Here is a 17,585-nt window from a genome sequence, read left to right as displayed (position 1 = left end):
AGACAGAGTGATGTTTAAAAATTAATGGAGAGGAGCGTGCGTGGGAGTCTGGCTTTTATATATTCTCCTCATGTCTGCCCATGAGACAGCAGATAAAAATAAAAAGGCCATCGCAGTAGGGAGGAGGGAAGAGGGAGGAGCAGCTGTTGGCATGAGACACGATGCAAGAATTAAAAAATTACTTATAAACTCGCAACTGTAAGTTTAGTTGCAAAAAATGTGTCGTTCAAAAAATGTGTCGTCATAGCTGTGTTTTTTTGAATGATCACATTACCACATTTACATGTCAACGTCATTGTAATCATTGATCACACAGTATCAATCAGTATCTTAGAGGTACAGTAGCAATACCAAGGTTGAGTAGAGTAACTGCCCAATTTGTTCTGAATTACACAACAGATGATAAAGTCTTTTGTCAGCCATGTTAAATGCATTTTGTCAAAGACGTTACTGGTAATCACCTATGGCAGTGGTTCTCAAACCAGGGAGCCGGGGCCCACTGGGGGCCTCAGCTAACATCAAAGGTGACTTAAATTATTTAAAACAAGCATTAAAATAGGCCATTTAAAAAAAAAAAATCAAGACAATTTTTTATCTTTTTTTTTAAGCTAAGGACAGCATTTCAATTAAATAGAAGGTGTAGTGGAAAAGTGAGGGGGACGGGATCAGAAAGGACTGCTAGGGCCACCCCTCCTACTGCGGCTCCAACAAGATATTTCTTGTTTTTAGTCATCCCCTCAATTACAGTTTTTTTCCTCTGAAGAACCAAGTTTCCCAGTGTCTTGGAAAACCTGGATATATGAGGAAGCCTAATTTTAAAAGTGTGATTTCTACACCTGGAAAAGTCATGTTAATTCGTAAAGTCTTAAAATGCCATGTGCATATTTATAATGAATATACGTCATTCTAGTTTTGCCAAGATCTAAGATATTTTATTGGGTAAAAACGGAGTACAAAATAAAAAATAAAAAAATTCCCAGGAATCATCATTTTCCAGGAAATCGTGAACAAAGGGAAAAGTCATTGGGCCTTTGAACACTGTTGAAGACAACTGGTCAAAAAGCACTGAGCTATGTTTCTTTAGATACAACATCACACCCAAATGGCTTTTACAGATCTATCTACTGTAATAGAAATCCATTAGATGATCAGAGACGGCACAGTGGTCATGTAAAACTATAAATGGTTTTTAGTTAATACCATAATAATATGTGAAACTCCATGTTTCATTCTCATGAGTGCAGATAAAAGCTCTTTTTAGTGCTGCTATGGCCATGTACTGGCAGAGAAAAATCCTTCCAGATGCATCTCTTACATTTCATTGTTTCCAGGGTGGAAGCCATGTTCTGTGTTTTTTTCCTCTGAGCTCAAGGGTTTATGGAACATTTCTGCTCTAGCTCTAGAAGGCTTTTCCCCCTCCGTCTCTTTCTCTAACACTGCTGACCAAGTAAACGGACAGGCTGTTGACAGCTGTGTGGCCAGCGGGCCTCAGGCTTACCCGTTTTGGAGAGGACACCATTCCCTTTGGCCACTCCTACGTAAACCAACACACTGATGATGTCCGACACCTCCATATGCAGGTTAGCTGTGCCAAAGTCCTGCTCCTGAGATGCCGCCACACCTGAGATATGGATCACACATTATTCAGTTCACCAAAATAGGCTTCAGTTTTTAACTTTTAACCTGATTTTAAATTAAGCTTAATAAAAGGTAATACAACAAATACTTTTTGTGCATTACATTAATGTTACACTAATGAGAATGTGGGGAAATTTTCATCGTTATATGCAGTGAAAATTATGTCACAATACAAAAAAGTAAACTGTCGAGAAATAGGCCTCATTTTCTTTCTGCAAAAAGTTTTAGAAATATGACAGGTTTTATAAGATTCCTCCACTACTTTAATTTTTGATAAAACTATTTAAATTTCTACAGTAGAACCAGGAATAAAACATAGCAAGCCACTAATAAAACAAAAACAAAAACTAAAAATATGTGTGAGAGAGAGGGAGCTGCAGTACCATAAGCGCAACAGAGGCGCGGGCCCAAGTCTGGCCGCACAAAGAAGGAGGGCAGATGGGATGCCAGGTTGAGGTTCCCCTCGGGGTCTGAATACTCAGGCATTGGGAGGTTTTTCATGAGATCATCATACCTACACATTGAGATGAAGCACATGCTAAAACAACTAAACCAGAGCTATGTTTGATCAGAACGTACAAATTAAATATGTAAGGTCACCATTAAACAGCATTCACAATCCTTAAAACAGTGTCTAAATGGCTGCTTAACATGTCTACATGTGATGTTCCTGTGTTTCTGAGGTACCTGGTGGGCATCAAAGTCATAAACTCTTCCCCTGAAGGCCAGTCTTTCAGTCGATACACCACAGTTTCTCCATCTTTAGACTTGGGCCGCTCTGTAGAAAGAGCATGATCAGCATAAACAGAAACAGGCCGATTAAGAAGAGAACTGCTCATTTGTTTACTTCAAGTGGCACTCACTCGTGAGATCTTCAAAGCCGTCCCAGAATTCTTTGATGCCTGAGTTGAACATAACTCCATCCTTGCAGTTCAAGAGGTCTCCCTGGTGGTCAGCAAACTCTTGGTTGAAGGATTCTGCCTTCCACAAGCTGGCGTTGAGCTTCTTGTGCACCCCAGAGACCAGCACCGGCTGCAAATACACCACACAGGAAATGGCCTTTTAATGACAGCTGAGATCACAACCACTACTAAGACTTGTTTTTTGAAGAGTGGAAAAATTTGAAAAGAAATTGCAAGTCTAAAGACTAAAGACTAAAAGCAATAATTACATTTATTGAAAAGCTTAAATCTGTGATTATATTATAAACTAGCTTCTGCAAAAGTGCAGAGCTCAATAATAATGATGCGAGTGTTTTGGTGTTCAAAATAAATTTTGAAGCATAAATATGAATCTATGGAAGCACGGTTTCCTTCCATTTATTTCAAAATTTTCTTTTTGTAAAAATATTTTTGTGAATAAAAAAGTTGTATTGGTTAAAATAAAAACCGATCATTCATCTGTGTTGAAGTAAGTAAACACTGTATCTGCTGGTTGGGATAGATAAAAAAAAAAAAAAACTTACTGGTGAACCATTTAGTATCAAGTCCATCAAGTTCTCAAAAGTTCTTAAGAGTCTAAAAAGAGACACTGCTGTATGCAACAGATCAACCTAAAAACCTCTGCATGCAAGGTTGGCACATCCTTAAAAGAATGTGCCCTACATAGGCACCTGAACATCTACAGACACAAAATCAATGTTTTCATTTCATCTGCTGTCTTGAATAGACATTTTCACTGAACTCATTGCAATGTATTATGAGACTGCATTCTCTGTGTGAAATTTTAAAAAGCAGCATAATAACAGTAACTACCCTTTTGAACAATCTTTGCATTGGGAACCTTAATATGCTGCTTACATAGGCAGCTTACTAGGTTTTGGAAGAAAACCAATATATTGGGAGAGCCGCATTTTATGATGTCAGTTTACTTCCTGCAGGGCTGTAAAGTCATGGTCCACTGAGCACAAGTCAATAAATGTCATTTCAGAACAGGAATAGACAGAGGCTGTGTCCAAAAATGCCCCTTACACCCTTTTTTAGTGCTCTATATAGCCATTTGAAGTGGTGTCTGAAACCATAGGGGACATTATTGAGTGCACTTATTCAATCCCATCATACATCGTAATAATGAGTGTAAAGCCAATGCACACTCAAAAGTCAACACTCAACTGCACTAGAAGGGTCACAGCGAATACATTCACGTATTTCGCCAGAAGATGGCATCTATGGCCCTTATGGCTCAATCAATGTCCGAATTCCATTATTTGTTTTCATTCAAACCTTCAAGGGGACCATATTAGTGGAGTGATGGGTACAGGGGTCGATTTTGGATACACCCAGAGGCTCTCCCCTGCTGCTGAATAAATGCAATGACTAGAGGAAAAGGATGTATGCTTGAGGATTTCAACCTCACACCTCTTAAGTATTCTCCCGTCCATTAGTGAAAATCAAATTTCATTGTAAAGGATCTATATGTTCACTTGAAATGTCCTGCATTAGTGCGGCACATGTGAAGAGGTGCTACCTATGAAAGAGTCAAAACACTTAAAGCCTATAATGGCCTATGTGAAGTACATGCTGAATAAATGGACTAATGTATGTCACCTTTCTCTCTGGACACCCACTGCACATGTAATGCGGACTGATGTGACAGATGAACCAGACAACAGCTGTCTGCTGAGACAAGACACCAGCCAGCAGAGGCAGAGATCGCATCGACTAACATTTTGGATCATTTACCAAATGTTACATAAATACTCATATATATATATATATATATAATAATGTATAATGTATTTATAATATAACAGGCATGTGATCATTGAAGATGGAAAAAAGGAAAATCTGTATATAGCATAGACATATCATATAGCCATTTTACTCCGTAGTTTAAGGTTCTTTCGCAATTCACATGGGTTTTACTCCTCAAGCTGGAAAATATGGAAATCTGCATGAATACTGAAAAATCACATCCCTGTATATAATCAGGGAAATGAGAATAAGTGTAGACGGATGATGATTATTTGTAGCACAACCTGTAATCGGTACACAGGATTATTAGGATTATCTTGACTGCAAGGATATCAGTGGCAATGTAAGATTCAGTATTTAGTGGGTTTGTTTCACAGACCTGTCCATGTCTCCAGCACTCTCTGAAGAGTTTCCAGTTGTTGTTGTTGCGGTGGTCTTTGAGCCAGAGCAGCTTACGCTCGTAGAGCCAGCAGTGCGGGATGTCAGCATATAGTTTGGGCGGTTCTTCCACTGCTTTCTTTCTCTCAGTTTTGGGCTCCTCCAGAGGCTCATGCTTCAGGTTCAGCTTGGTCCCACGGCCCACCGGGATCTTGTTTTCCACCACAGAGGCGATGATGTCATCCAGGATGTTGGGCATGCTGCGGCCACTCTTGACAATCTGTGGTAGGAAGACCACAAATGAAGCCATAAGCTATTTTAGGACAACAAACATTTTTTTCTTTATAGCGATACAGGCTCTATGTCACAGGGGTCCTCAAATAGCAGACTGCGGACCAATTCTAGACCCCAGCTTGTTTGCACACTTTTACAGTTGCTACAGTTTGAACTGAGCAGAGAGTGGAGCTGTACACAAGCACTCTGGGTAGTTTATGGTAATGATCTTTCGGTGCTATATCCTCTAATATATTCAGCTAGAGCCAAACATGCTAAAATGCAAAAAACTTGGAAACGAGCACCTGAGCAAGCACTTGTGATCATGAGGAAAACCCTGAACCATTATACAGTGTCTTTTCTGCCACATGACCTTCTGTCATATAAATGTAAAAATAATAGCCTGATAAAAATCTGTTTACCTTTAATATTCATATCCAATTGGGCTCAACTAAATATTCAAATGTTTTTGTAGAAAATTTCTCAGACACCGCTGCTTTGGCTCTCAGGCCCAATATCCTCATCTTTTATGACTAACTTGACCATTTACTACTTTTCCAAAAAAATACTGTCCAGACCTCCAATGGGAAGGAAGCATAGAGACCGGACTTTAATTGAATACCCATATTGCTAGCATGCCCATATTTTTAGCAAACTGCCATCTATGTGATAATGACTAATTTCTATGATGTTTACAGCAGTTTTTTTTATAATGATATTGTCTACCAATAAAAAGTATGGAAACACCAACTTGATTATAATTACTACTTTTCTGTTTATGCAATATGTGTACAAAACTAATTTCAAGAATAAATCTTTAGATCAAAACTTTTTAAAGTTAAGTTAGAGCAAACTTTGTTGCCACCTCTGTATGCTAGTTCAGTCTCTCAGTTTGAGTGTGATCAGTTTTCTGACCTGCGAGGCAGTGGAGTACACAGGAGCGAACGTGATGCCGGCATCAGTGGAGCCCAGGCGCAGCTTGCCTGCGGTGGTGGTAAGGAGGTCTCGTAGGGTTGATCCCTGCTCCAGAGAAGATGCTTTACTGTGCAGAGACTCCAAAGCATCTGACTGATCCTTCTCCTCCTTTATCTTTCCAACACCTGATTCCTTATTTTCTGCAGAAGAGAAGAACAGGCTGTTCAAACCTCAGATGTTAATCTCTTTCACATCACATGAAATTCAAAAGTAAAAGAAATAGTACAACTTTTTTACTTTCATTATATGATACATTCCCATAATAATTAGTGGGATATTTGTGGTGGGACTTTTTATTAGAATTTTAAAGTCATGATAAAACAGATCTTTTCTTCCATACTGCGACAGATATTTGAGTGTAACAGATTATCGAAAAAATAAATAATGTAGGGCGGACTTGGTTCTATGCATTGCTTGCTATTTGGATTTTAAAATATGGACATGGCACTCAAAAGTGAGGCAGATAAATGTGAGTTTGCAGGTGTTATGACATTTCGAATCAAAATTACAAGGTCAAATGTTCACAGTATGATTTCTAACATGCATTTTTAGAAAATAGTAGAGTTTAAACTCTGATCAGTTTCAAAGATAACTCTGAAGACCTTGATTAGCTTTCTCAGGTGTTGGATTAGGATTGGAGCTAAACTTTTCAGGACAATGGCATTTCCAGGGCCGAATTTGAGGACTCCTGCACACATTACATTTACAAGTTTTCAGATGTACAATTTTCATTAGGGCGGAGCATAAAAAGGGGTTAAAAATCCCACTGACTTAGACAAGGAAGGATGAGAGACATTTCTGGAGAACAAAATATCACAGAGACTTGAGATTGGGCTTTTTTCAAGTACCTAGAACACCCCAGCAACTACCAAGCAACTGCAATGTACTAAAAAACTGCTCAAAACACCAGCAACACACATTACAATATGCCATAGCATGAACTATATACTCTATTGTTATATTTTAAGATCTGACATGAAACAACAAAATTGCAGACTTGTCAAAAAGTGCAATTTAAGCACCGTTGCTAAATGAAGAACCTTCTATACGCCGCACTAGGCAACAAACTGAACTGAACGTGTGCCAACAACCTCAGGGTTGATGGTCTTTTAAGTGCAGTTCATTTGGAGAGAGCGGCGTGTTCGGCATGTGAGAGCAGCTGAAGAACTGGATAAACATGTAGTTAGGTGAACTCTTTAGACTGTGGGAGCTCACAACTGAGAAGGCCTGTAACGTACACCACTAAATGTGAGGATTGTGGAATGCTGGCAGCCTGTCAAGCATGCACACACCTGCAGAGAAAGGAAAAACACGGGGGCAGCTGGCAGACCTCCGGCCCCTGGCTGCCAGCAACCGTACCTTAAGTTTTATTGTTTCTGTACCCACCCTTCTTTTCCTCACGGGATTTCTGCTCGGCCAGATCAGCCAGGAAGTATAGAGGCGATTGGGACTCGGGTGGGGTAAGCTTGCTGTCGGTGCTGGTGTCGCTGGTGGGACTGCTCCCTCCTTTGGCCTCTACCTTCAGAGAGGAGTTTTGCTGTCCTCCCTCAAGCTTACACAGAGAGATCTTGTTGCTGTGATTTAGCACGTTTTGTAACACCTGCGAAAAGTAACTGTGTCAGAGACAGCTCAGCAGTTTAAGGAGAGTGAAGGGAAATATTGTGGACTTTTAGGTGGTTGAGAGATGAAGCAGAACTGTATTAAACATTCCAGCACAGAAAAAAATGTGAAAATCTGTGTGTGATTGAGAGAGTGAGAGAGTTTGTGTTTACAGTGAAAGCACACACAAGGCTAATGCCCCATTTAATTTCATGTGAATGGAAATGTGACTGAGAGGGATAGATGTACAGTTTGTTCAATGGGATATATTGTCTCAAGGCCTTAAATCAGGTCTTGTGTTTTTTTTGGGTTTTTTTTGTCAAGATGTATTAATGTTTTGCCAGCTGAACAATCAACAGTACAGGCTATTTAAAAGAATTGGGTTGATCCAGAGTTGTTCAGGTCATTGTTGAAATAGCAAACTGACAGTTTTGTCACATGGAATCCAGTTTTTTATTTTTACTATTTATTTATTTTTCTTCACACTGGTCATGATGAACCAATCATGTGATTACTGGATTTGAATAATTGTGCAGAAATTGCTAAAGCAGATTTCCATTTTTTTTTTTTTGTCTATAGTCAATCCTTGAAATAAATATATTTAAATGAATTTACTATTATACAGTTTTTCTTTCTCAGTATTTTCATTTTCAGAACAAATATCTAAACATTTTTAAATCAAGATGCATTTACTTGAGATACAAAATGACATAAGATTCTTGTTTTCTGCAAATTCTATGCAGAGCCCCACACATGACACATGGACAAAAATATATTTACTTTGGCCATCAATTAAGAATTAATTCCCACAACTATATTACCTAATCTATATAATCAAATTCTTATTATCTACATTTTTTCCACATGTCATGTGTAGGGTTCTGTTTATGTTTAATTTATGCTTAAAACAAGAAAAAATATCTGGCATTAGAATCAAAAAATAAACTTCTTTTCCATTTGAACTGAGTGTATCTTGATTTAAGAATCTTTAGATATTTGTACTGGAAAATAAGAAACATTCTGTCATTTTGCAGCATACAGTACCACAACTTTACATCCCTCACAGCTTGTTTAATTAGTGTAAAATTAAAAATGTCACCTAGCCCACCCAATGACACATTCAATCACATACCTGGGAGACGCCATTGGTGGACGGCAGTTTGTTGTAGAGGGTGTTCTGCTTCCATGCACAGGAGCAGTGTGATTTAATGCTGTACTTCTCCCTGAACATGTGCATAGCGTTCACCAAGTCCGTTAGAACTAAAACACACAGACAAAACAAGTCAAAAGATACAGTTGCCTCTTTCTCTATCTCCAGCTAAAGGCATAACTACAAGCAATCTGGGATCATTCCAGAATGAAAGTGTCTCTTTCCATACCAGTTCCTGGAATGATCTGTGTTGGTATCAGGAGCTTGTGATCATGAGGCTGTCCCTTGACACACTTCAACCAGGCATATAGCTTTTTATCTGCGAAATAAGAAAAAGGTGGATTACTCACAGAGACTGAGAGTGACAACACACACAGAGAAGGGCGCTGTCACTAGCCCGTTTTCCCGTAGAGGAGTCGTAGTGTTTATGCTTCAAAGTAAACAAGGAGCTCTGAGCCTTGTCGGAAAAGAAACACAGATGTGATTCAGCAGAAATGACACTTCTAGAGCTGGAGGGGTTTAATGCCCTGCGGCAGAATTCAAGCCTAAAGAAGACAGGAAGAGCTGCTGAAGGAAGGGGAGACTTAAATGAGGAAGACACAGAGGTGCATGTCAAACCCCTGGGACAGCTGAGTTAGACAGTCCTAGAACAACTGCCACATCCTACAGCACACAGACACACACAAGCGAGCTGCATTGCAGTCAGAAATGAACTTTATCAAGAGGACATCTAACACTTTTTTGTAACAATTTCTGTAACTTTTTGCTGGTATTTTACTGGTATATTTTGTTTATTTAAATAAAAATACACAGTATGTTTTTGTCGAATAATGCTAATGATTTTAATAATTCCTATAAAAAAAAATTGAACAATTATTTCTGTAAATTAATAAAATAAATTTACATCAGGTACACAAGTAGCTATAAATAATGTACAATATATCACAACAACAAAAAAAACCTCAATTGTGCTGTTGTTGAGTTGGACTTTTTCCACGTTGAGTGTTTTTGAGAGTTCTTTTTTTAAGAATAGCTTCACATTCCAAAACAGTCACGTCTGAGACAAAGAACACAAAAATCTGACAGCTACTGGTCATCACTGATAAAAAAAGAGGAAAAAATAAATAATAACAATAATAACAACAATAATTTTATATATATATATATATATATATATATATATATATATATATATATATATATATATATATATATATATATATATATATATATATATATATATATATATATAGCCTCAGGGCTCAGTTCTTGGACCAATTCTCTTTTCTGTCTACATGGCATCACTAGGTTCTGTCATTCAGAAACATGGCTTTTCATATCACTGCTATGCTGATGACACTCAACTCTACCTCTCATTCCATCCTGATGATCCGACGATAGCTGCTCGCATCTCAGTGTGTCTAACAGACATTTCTTGCTGGATGATGGACCATCACCTTCAACTCAACCTAGCTAAGACAGAACTGCTTGTGGTTTCAGCTAACCCATCGCTTCATCACAATCTCACCTTCCAGTTCAAATACTAATACTAAAGGCTCATCTACCATAACTCCTTCAAAAACAGCCAGAAACCTTGGAGTTGTGATTGATGATAAGCTGATTTCTCAGACCACATTGCTAAAACTGCCCGGTCCTGCAGATTTGCATTATACAATATTAAGAAGATCAGGCCTTTTCTCTCGGAACATGCAACACAACTCCTTGTTCAGGCTCTTGTTCTGTCCAGACTTGACTATTGCAATGTTCTCTTGGCAGGTCTTCCAGCCAATTCTATTAAACCTCTACAATTAATCCAAAATGCCACTGCAAGATTAATCTTTAATGAGCCGAAAACAACGCATGTCACGCCTCTGTTCATCAATTTGCACTGGCTACCAATAGCTGCTCGCATTAAATTCAAGGCATTAATGTTTGCCTACAGAACCACCACTGGCTCTGCACCCCTTTACCTAAATTCATTAATTCAGACTTATATGCCCTCTAGAAGCTTGCGTTCTTCAAGTGAACGACGCATTATTGTACCATCCCAAAAACACACAAAAACACTTTCACGGACTTTTTCATTAACTGTTCCCATCTGGTGGAATGACCTGCCCAATTCAATCCGTGCAGCCGAATCCTTACCCATCTTCAAGAAACGGCTAAAAACTCATCTGTTCCATCTTTACTTGAGCCTCTAACTCTAGCACTCTCTATTCTAATTTTATTTTATCTATGTCTTTTTATTAAAAATAAATAAATAAATAAATAAAAATTAATAATAATAATATTTATCTGTACTGCGTTAGGCTAACTGAGACTTGTAATAGCACTTGCACGTTGTCGCTCTTTTGTTGGTTTTGATTGCTTCTTATGTCCTCATTTGTAAGTCGCTTTGGATAAAAGCGTCTGCTAAATGACTAAATAAAAAAAAATATATAAAATTTCCCCTCACATTTTAAATGTCTGGGGCATTTTTCCAGTTTTCCACATATCAACAGAAAGCGTGTATAAGCAGAGTCAGTGTTCAAAGGTGTATATGAAAATGACAACTGACCTTTGGAGCTTTTCCTCTCCTTGGCCTTGTAACAGTCCAAACACACCACAAATCCACATTTTTTGCAGACCCAGTGAATATTAAACAATGTGGCTTCACATGCGTCGCAGCTCTCTCTCACTCCGCGCACCGCTCTCTTCCAGGCGATCTGGGCTGCAGAGCAAAGCAAACAGGAGAAGGATGAAACCGAGAGCTCACTCACTTTTTTCATTTTCCTTTCTCACTCTCCTTTGCGACTGACAGGCTGCTGTAATATAACGGCACGCTGGTAACAATGTTTTAGGAGATCATGTATGACGCACCAAAAAACAAGCAGTGTAGCTCACCATCTTTCTTTATCCATGTAGTTGCTGTATTCTCAGTCATAACAAGTTGACAGAATTTGTCTCCAATGTAGCTGAGGATGTATTTTGAAGTCTCCAGGTCCAGGATGTTTTCTTCATAACCCTCTGGGGCCCAGAGACTGAGCGCCTCTTCATCATATTGATCAGGAGCGGAGAAGTCATTAGTCCGGATCACTCCTTTCTTACTGTAAAAGAGGCTGGAGATGAGGAAGAAAAAGAGTGTGCAATTAGAGTTTATTTCCTTCCCTACGACCAATTCTGTAACATAATAAGAGAGGAGAAAACTACACACAAGACAGGGCAGAAAAAAGCACATGTACTTAATACTTGAACATGCCATGAAACAATATCAGACTGGTTCCAAAAAGCAATCAAGATGCATCTGATGATGGCTAATTTTAAATGGAAAGAAAAATTAAAAGACAACCATCAAGGCACTTAGCAACTATTTTTATACATGTCAAAAATGGTTAGAATCCATCTCCCAAGCTTGACCACTGGAAACTTTGCTATACATTCACTTTGTGCCCACAAACAGGACTTCTTCTAATCTCTAAATACAATTAATTGTAAGTTGGATGGCTACAGGTTAACTAGGTTAACTTCAAAAGACAGCTCAAGGAAATGTTGTTTACTTACTGTGAAACAAATAAAGATGCAATTGTTTTACCATGACCATGTAATACACATTTTGCAACAGGCAGTTTTGTAATTTCTTAAACCTAAAAACAAGCATCTTCTGTTTTTCTTGGCATGTTCTATATTTTGTATTGCCTGTATATTGTTTATGTCTACTGTAGTAGTAGTATATTTTTATTTAATGCCATGTCAGCATCTTAGGCTATTTTTATGGCAAAAACTATTTTAAAAATACAAGTATAACAAATAGAAGATTCTTCCAGTTACAATTAATGGTCAGTTGATCGATATTGTTCAGTCATATAAATTTTTAGGTGTCCATCTGGATGAAAAATTAAACTGGAAAGAGAACACTAATGACCTAATGAAGAAGGCTCAGTCGAGACTGTTTTTTTTTAGGAAACTTAGATCATTCAACATCAGTACAAAGCTCTTAAATGTTTTTTATCAAGGGATTTTAGCTAGTGTTCTTTTTTATGCTGTACTTTGCTGGGGGGGCAGTATATCTGTTGAGGACAAAAATAGGATAAATAAGCTGATCAAGAGGGCCGGTTCAGTTATTGGTCTTAACCCAGATGTATTGGAGGTTACTGTGGAGAAGAGGATAAGTTCAAAATTAAAAATTGTCCTGCTTTTTGAAGGCCATCCACTACACAATTTGTTTAAAGGACTCAGAAGCTCTTTTAGTGAGCGATTAGTAATGCCATGAGAAGGTCTTTTGTTCCCGCAGCGGTCCGATATTTCATCGAACACTGTTAATTATTGAATACTATTTTTGTCTTTTATAGTGTTTGTATTTTATATTTTGAACGGTGAAATTTTATCATTCTTCAATTATGTCTCCAAATCAGGTTTTATTAGTCTCCTAATGCAGAATTATTTATTTGTCTGTAAGTTGTGTATTGTGTTTGTTGGCTGTATGGTTGGTGGCAAACCAGTTTCCCTATCGGGATTAATAAAGTTTTCAATAACAATACAATAAAAACCAGCAAACAAACACAAATTATATTACACAAGATTTTTTTTTACTTTATGTCTACTGTACTACAGTGTTTGACTATTTCTGGTGCAGCAACAACCCTCCCTATATACTACACTATAAATAATCAGTCTTACCATGTAGCCTGATGAGTGCAATGCAAACATGGTTCCTCGTTTTGTACTCACCGGCGGAAGAGGTAGAAGCGGCAGAAGACGGGTGAATGAGCAGACTCCTCTCCTTTCTTGGTGCGGATGGAGCGGCACTCCCTGCACTTCTGTAAGTTGGGTCCAATTCCAGAGCACGAGTCGTCCTGCAGGAAGGACTCACCCGTCTTCTTTAGTTTCTTTACCTTCCTCCAGTCCTTCAGTACTGACCGTGGAATGCCATCTATAAACACATCACAGATTCCATTACTTCATCCATTAGAAAACATATTGCATTAAAACTCTACATTTATTAAACATTAACTGAATAAATAAGACAGGAATAAGTATTAGCCTGACCCAGATTTATCAGTCTATCACCAGGTGGGGATGATGAGAAAAGTGTGCAGGGGTTAATGTTTATGTTGGAACCACAAGACATGACAGTTGTGACCTACTGTACTGTTACAGTGACCTACAGCTTTAGAAGCTATGCAGTTACAAAGAGGCACCATTTTGCTACCCAGCAATCATCAGAAAGTGCTAATAAAAGCCCAAGTGCTCTTGGAGATGTTTTCCACATAAATGTGAGCATTCTAGTAGAAGCCATTTGCACAGCTGCCGTCCAGATGTTCACCAAACACACCTCGCTCTCTTTCTCACACACTGCAAACCTTCCAATAACACCAAAGTTCAAGTCAACATGAAACAGCCATTCACAGCCCCTTTTACTTGTGAAATGTTGACTCTATTTAATCTGATGAAAACAAAATATTCAATAAGAACTTGATTTCATTAATCAGGAATAAATTGTGGTACATGTACTATATTCATTTTATCATATGTCATCGTGTGCATAATGAAACTAAAAAAAATCATAAAAAAGACCTTTGGAGAGAGGGCAAGCTTGAAGGCTTTGTAGTGTAGTAAATGAACATTCAATCTGTGATGTAGACTGTGGTGCACTTACTGGTACTGGCCAGCTTGAGTTTGTTTTTTTCCTTAGCACTTCGGAAAATACCATTTGGCTTTACCTCGTCCTCCTCCTCATTGTCTCCTTTCCTTTTCTGCATGTCGTTCTGCTTCTTTTTGTAAGTGGGCTTGGGTTGCCTTTTAGTCCTTTGTTCAAGCTTGCTCTCGCTAGAGTCTGAGTCATCGCCGCTCTCTGAGCCTGATTCGTATGGGCGCTTGGGGGTATGGCGTGTCTTTCTGTCCTCCTGGGACAGCTTGTCCTCTTTTCCTTTGCTATCCTTGCCCAGATCCACATCACTAGATGCAGGGGCAATCAGGTTGACGGAGCATGGTTTAATTAGCTCAGAAATGGCATTCCCGCCTTTTTCAGGTTTGTTTGTGTTTTTGTCCTCCTCCGAGTGTCGCGTGAGCCAGGCTTTCTTGAGCTTGTGATAGTTAGACTGGCACACCTGCGCTGGCTGTCCATTGGGCACCAGGCTGGCTTTGCTGGCAGGATTGCTGGGTGTGGAATTATCCTGGGCGATGGTGTGTGAGTCCTGAGAGGATCTGACGCTACCGTTTTCACTCTCTGAAGCACTACTGGAGCCACGAGACTGAGCCGCAGCCAGAGCTGCTTTGGCCTTCTTCAGGTGAACGAAGTTCATCGAGTAGGCCTGTGTGGGGCCAGCAGAGCCGGCCTGAGGGAGCGCACTAGGGGAGGTGGTTCTCGAGCCTCCCTCCTGCGACTCAACAACAGTGGGAGTGCGGCTTTTGGAAGCCGAGCTTTCCAGTCTGCTACTACCACTTGCGCCAGAGATGGAGAATGACAGATCTTCTCCATTGTGGCTCTGCGTGCTAAACGTGTTGCTGGCAGTAGCAATGGCTTCATTAGTCCTAGTGTTGCACACAGAATTGGCAACAACTGCCACTGAGCTGGGAATGACACCCGGTGATGCTCTAATCAGGTTTTTGTTGTACTGATTGCTGGGATCTTCCAAATTCATGTTTAGTAGAATGACTCTCCCAGATTCCCTACTCTCGGCCACTTTCAGGCAGTCTGCCTGAGTGCGGCCAGCAAACAATCTGCTACTGAGTTGCTCTTTGGGGGCCATCTTGGGACCTGGCGAGCCATCGTATTTTATGCAAGTAGAAGGGCGGACAATAACAGATGCCATAGCTGCCTGTGGCTTCCCTGGGCTATTCTCTGAATGCCAGGCCACTTTCTCGCGGCTCTTTGCTTCCACGCAAGGCCGGCAGGATTCGGGCGAGCCCAGCTCGGCTCTGCTTTTCTCATCCCTGAGCTCTGGGAGCAGGGTGGGTGGCTTCTGCTGTTCCGACACCTTCTCCGCTGAGCTGACGGGCTGGATGGGGGTGAGCGTAGGTGGGGAAAGGCGACCATAGGCCCCCTCCTTGCGGTCAAGTGCCTGCTGGGTGGGCGGGTGAAAGACTGGCGCTCTGCGCAAGGCTGGCATGCCCTTGGGCTGACTGGAGGGAGAGATAGCTGGACTGCAGCGTTCACTGACCGTCACCACTGAGGTACTGAGTGAGTGTATGGGTGCTTGTTGACTGAGCTGTTCGGTGATCTTGCCCACCAGTCCCTCTCCCTCTGGCTGGTGCTTAATGAGAGGGGGAGGCTTGGACAAAGACTTGGTGTGACTAGAGTTGTACGAGCCCAAGGACAAAGAGCTAGAGGCTGCGGGTGCTTTGTCAAAGTACGGATTGAGATCTTTGGATTGGAAAAGTCGCGGTGGCTCGTTTACAACACTATCTGACAGAGTGGTGAAGTAGTTGGTTTGAGGGAGGGACTGAGATACAGAGTGTTTGTACTTGTACAGATCAGCCACAGAGTGCTCTACCTCTTTCTCAAGGCTTTTGGGCTGGGATGAAATTCGGGGGTAGGATTCGCGCTCTGTCTCTCCGGCACAGATCTTGGCAGTGAAGGGGGCCATTTCAATGCTCTCTCTAAGAATGCGGCGGTTTTCTTCCTTATATTTGCTGGTACGGTCTGGCCCCCCCTGAGGCATGCGTGGTGGTAGTTGCGGCTTGCTGTGGGGGGACTCAATGTAGAAACGGTGCAGCTCCTTGTTGGTAGGCGTCCGACTGCGGTCCGGCTCTTGCTTCAGGTGGGTATTTGTCATGCTACGTATAGGGTCCACAAACACATTCTTCTCCTGATCTCTGAAAAAACAATAAAAAAATAAATAAATCAGCATCACAAAAAATGTCTGCCAATGTGATCAGCTTAATTCCTTCTAAATTGGTAATCTGAAAAAGTTCAGATATACCGGCATATCTGAAAATATCAAATTCACTGAATATTTTGAGGTTTTTGTTCAATAGTTACAATAATGCTGGACCAATATGCAAGTGCAAGGGTTAGTGCTACAGTATGGTCCTTCTCAGATATTAGGTAACTGCGCTGGAGGTGGTTCAAATGAGTACAGACATCCAACAGCTATAATAGAATAGTTTAATTATGCACACAGTCACTGAATGAGCGTAGTACAGTGCTTCTATCACATGGCATTTGTTCCACCTCAGGTCACAAGGTATTTAAGAACAAGCCACAGTTCCAGGCACTGCAGGACTGTGGGAATGGATTAACCACATGTGTTAATGACAGACAGAGAAAGACGCAAGTGTGGGCTTGCTCACTCTTTGTGGAGCTCTCCAGAGGTTTTAGAGAGCGGTGGGCTGGAGTGTGAGCTGATCTTGATGGTTCGATGAGGATCTGCACTGGCTGGTCTGCCCGGGACATGGCTCAAAATCCCCATGCTGTCTGCAGAGGTTACAGGGGTGGACTGGTGCAGCCAGGGGCTGGAAGTGTTCTGCATCGCATGCACACACACAAACAAACAAACAAACAGAAGGTCATAATGCACTCAAAGCCACACACACTTCTCTCTTGATAAGTCATAGCACACAAACTGTGCATAAGAACTGGCTGTCTCTCATTATGCTATATTTTCCGACTCACTCACAGATGCTTATAATGAACAATGTGAAAACGTGATTCCAGTTGAGTTGTATTATCTTGCAATATTCTGGGTTGACAGGCATGCAGGAAGTCTTATGAGCAACTACTCTATTATTTTCTGTGTAACAAACCCTTCATGCCACTGATGCTGTCAATAGTTTTAAATGAGTTTGAGTGAATTATCGTAAACATGAAAAGCCTGGAGATGTATCCAGACATGATACAGCACATACAAGCATGTGCTCACACACATTATGCTTTATTACTGTAGGGTAGTTTGCCTTGC

General features: G+C 40.3%; 1 protein-coding gene across 7 annotated transcripts in view; it reads right to left on the bottom strand.

The window, feature by feature from the left end:
- Positions 1–17,585, bottom strand: part of LOC306852398 (putative JmjC domain-containing histone demethylation protein 2C) — a 169,972-nt gene that overhangs the window by 4,022 nt on the left and 148,365 nt on the right. For all 7 annotated transcript variants that reach the window (XM_079389162.1, XM_079389161.1, XM_079389163.1 and 4 more), the window contains 14 exons: positions 16,978–17,150; positions 14,342–16,500; positions 13,414–13,615; positions 11,590–11,804; positions 11,264–11,416; positions 8,936–9,025; positions 8,689–8,816; positions 7,344–7,557; positions 5,898–6,097; positions 4,711–4,989; positions 2,502–2,670; positions 2,326–2,416; positions 2,022–2,152; positions 1,499–1,621 (listed from right to left, as the gene is read on the bottom strand). In XM_079389162.1, coding sequence (XP_079245288.1) covers positions 1,499–1,621; positions 2,022–2,152; positions 2,326–2,416; positions 2,502–2,670; positions 4,711–4,989; positions 5,898–6,097; positions 7,344–7,557; positions 8,689–8,816; positions 8,936–9,025; positions 11,264–11,416; positions 11,590–11,804; positions 13,414–13,615; positions 14,342–16,500; positions 16,978–17,150 — 4,327 coding nt within the window. The remainder of the gene's footprint in view (positions 1–1,498; positions 1,622–2,021; positions 2,153–2,325; positions 2,417–2,501; positions 2,671–4,710; positions 4,990–5,897; positions 6,098–7,343; positions 7,558–8,688; positions 8,817–8,935; positions 9,026–11,263; positions 11,417–11,589; positions 11,805–13,413; positions 13,616–14,341; positions 16,501–16,977; positions 17,151–17,585) is intronic.

The sequence above is a fragment of the Barbus barbus genome (genome assembly GCF_936440315.1).
Source record: "Barbus barbus genome assembly, chromosome: 32".
In the NCBI taxonomy this organism is placed as follows: Eukaryota; Metazoa; Chordata; class Actinopteri; order Cypriniformes; family Cyprinidae; genus Barbus; species Barbus barbus.
Note: the sequence above shows the minus strand (reverse complement) of the source record. Positions and strands in the feature narration are given on the sequence as shown.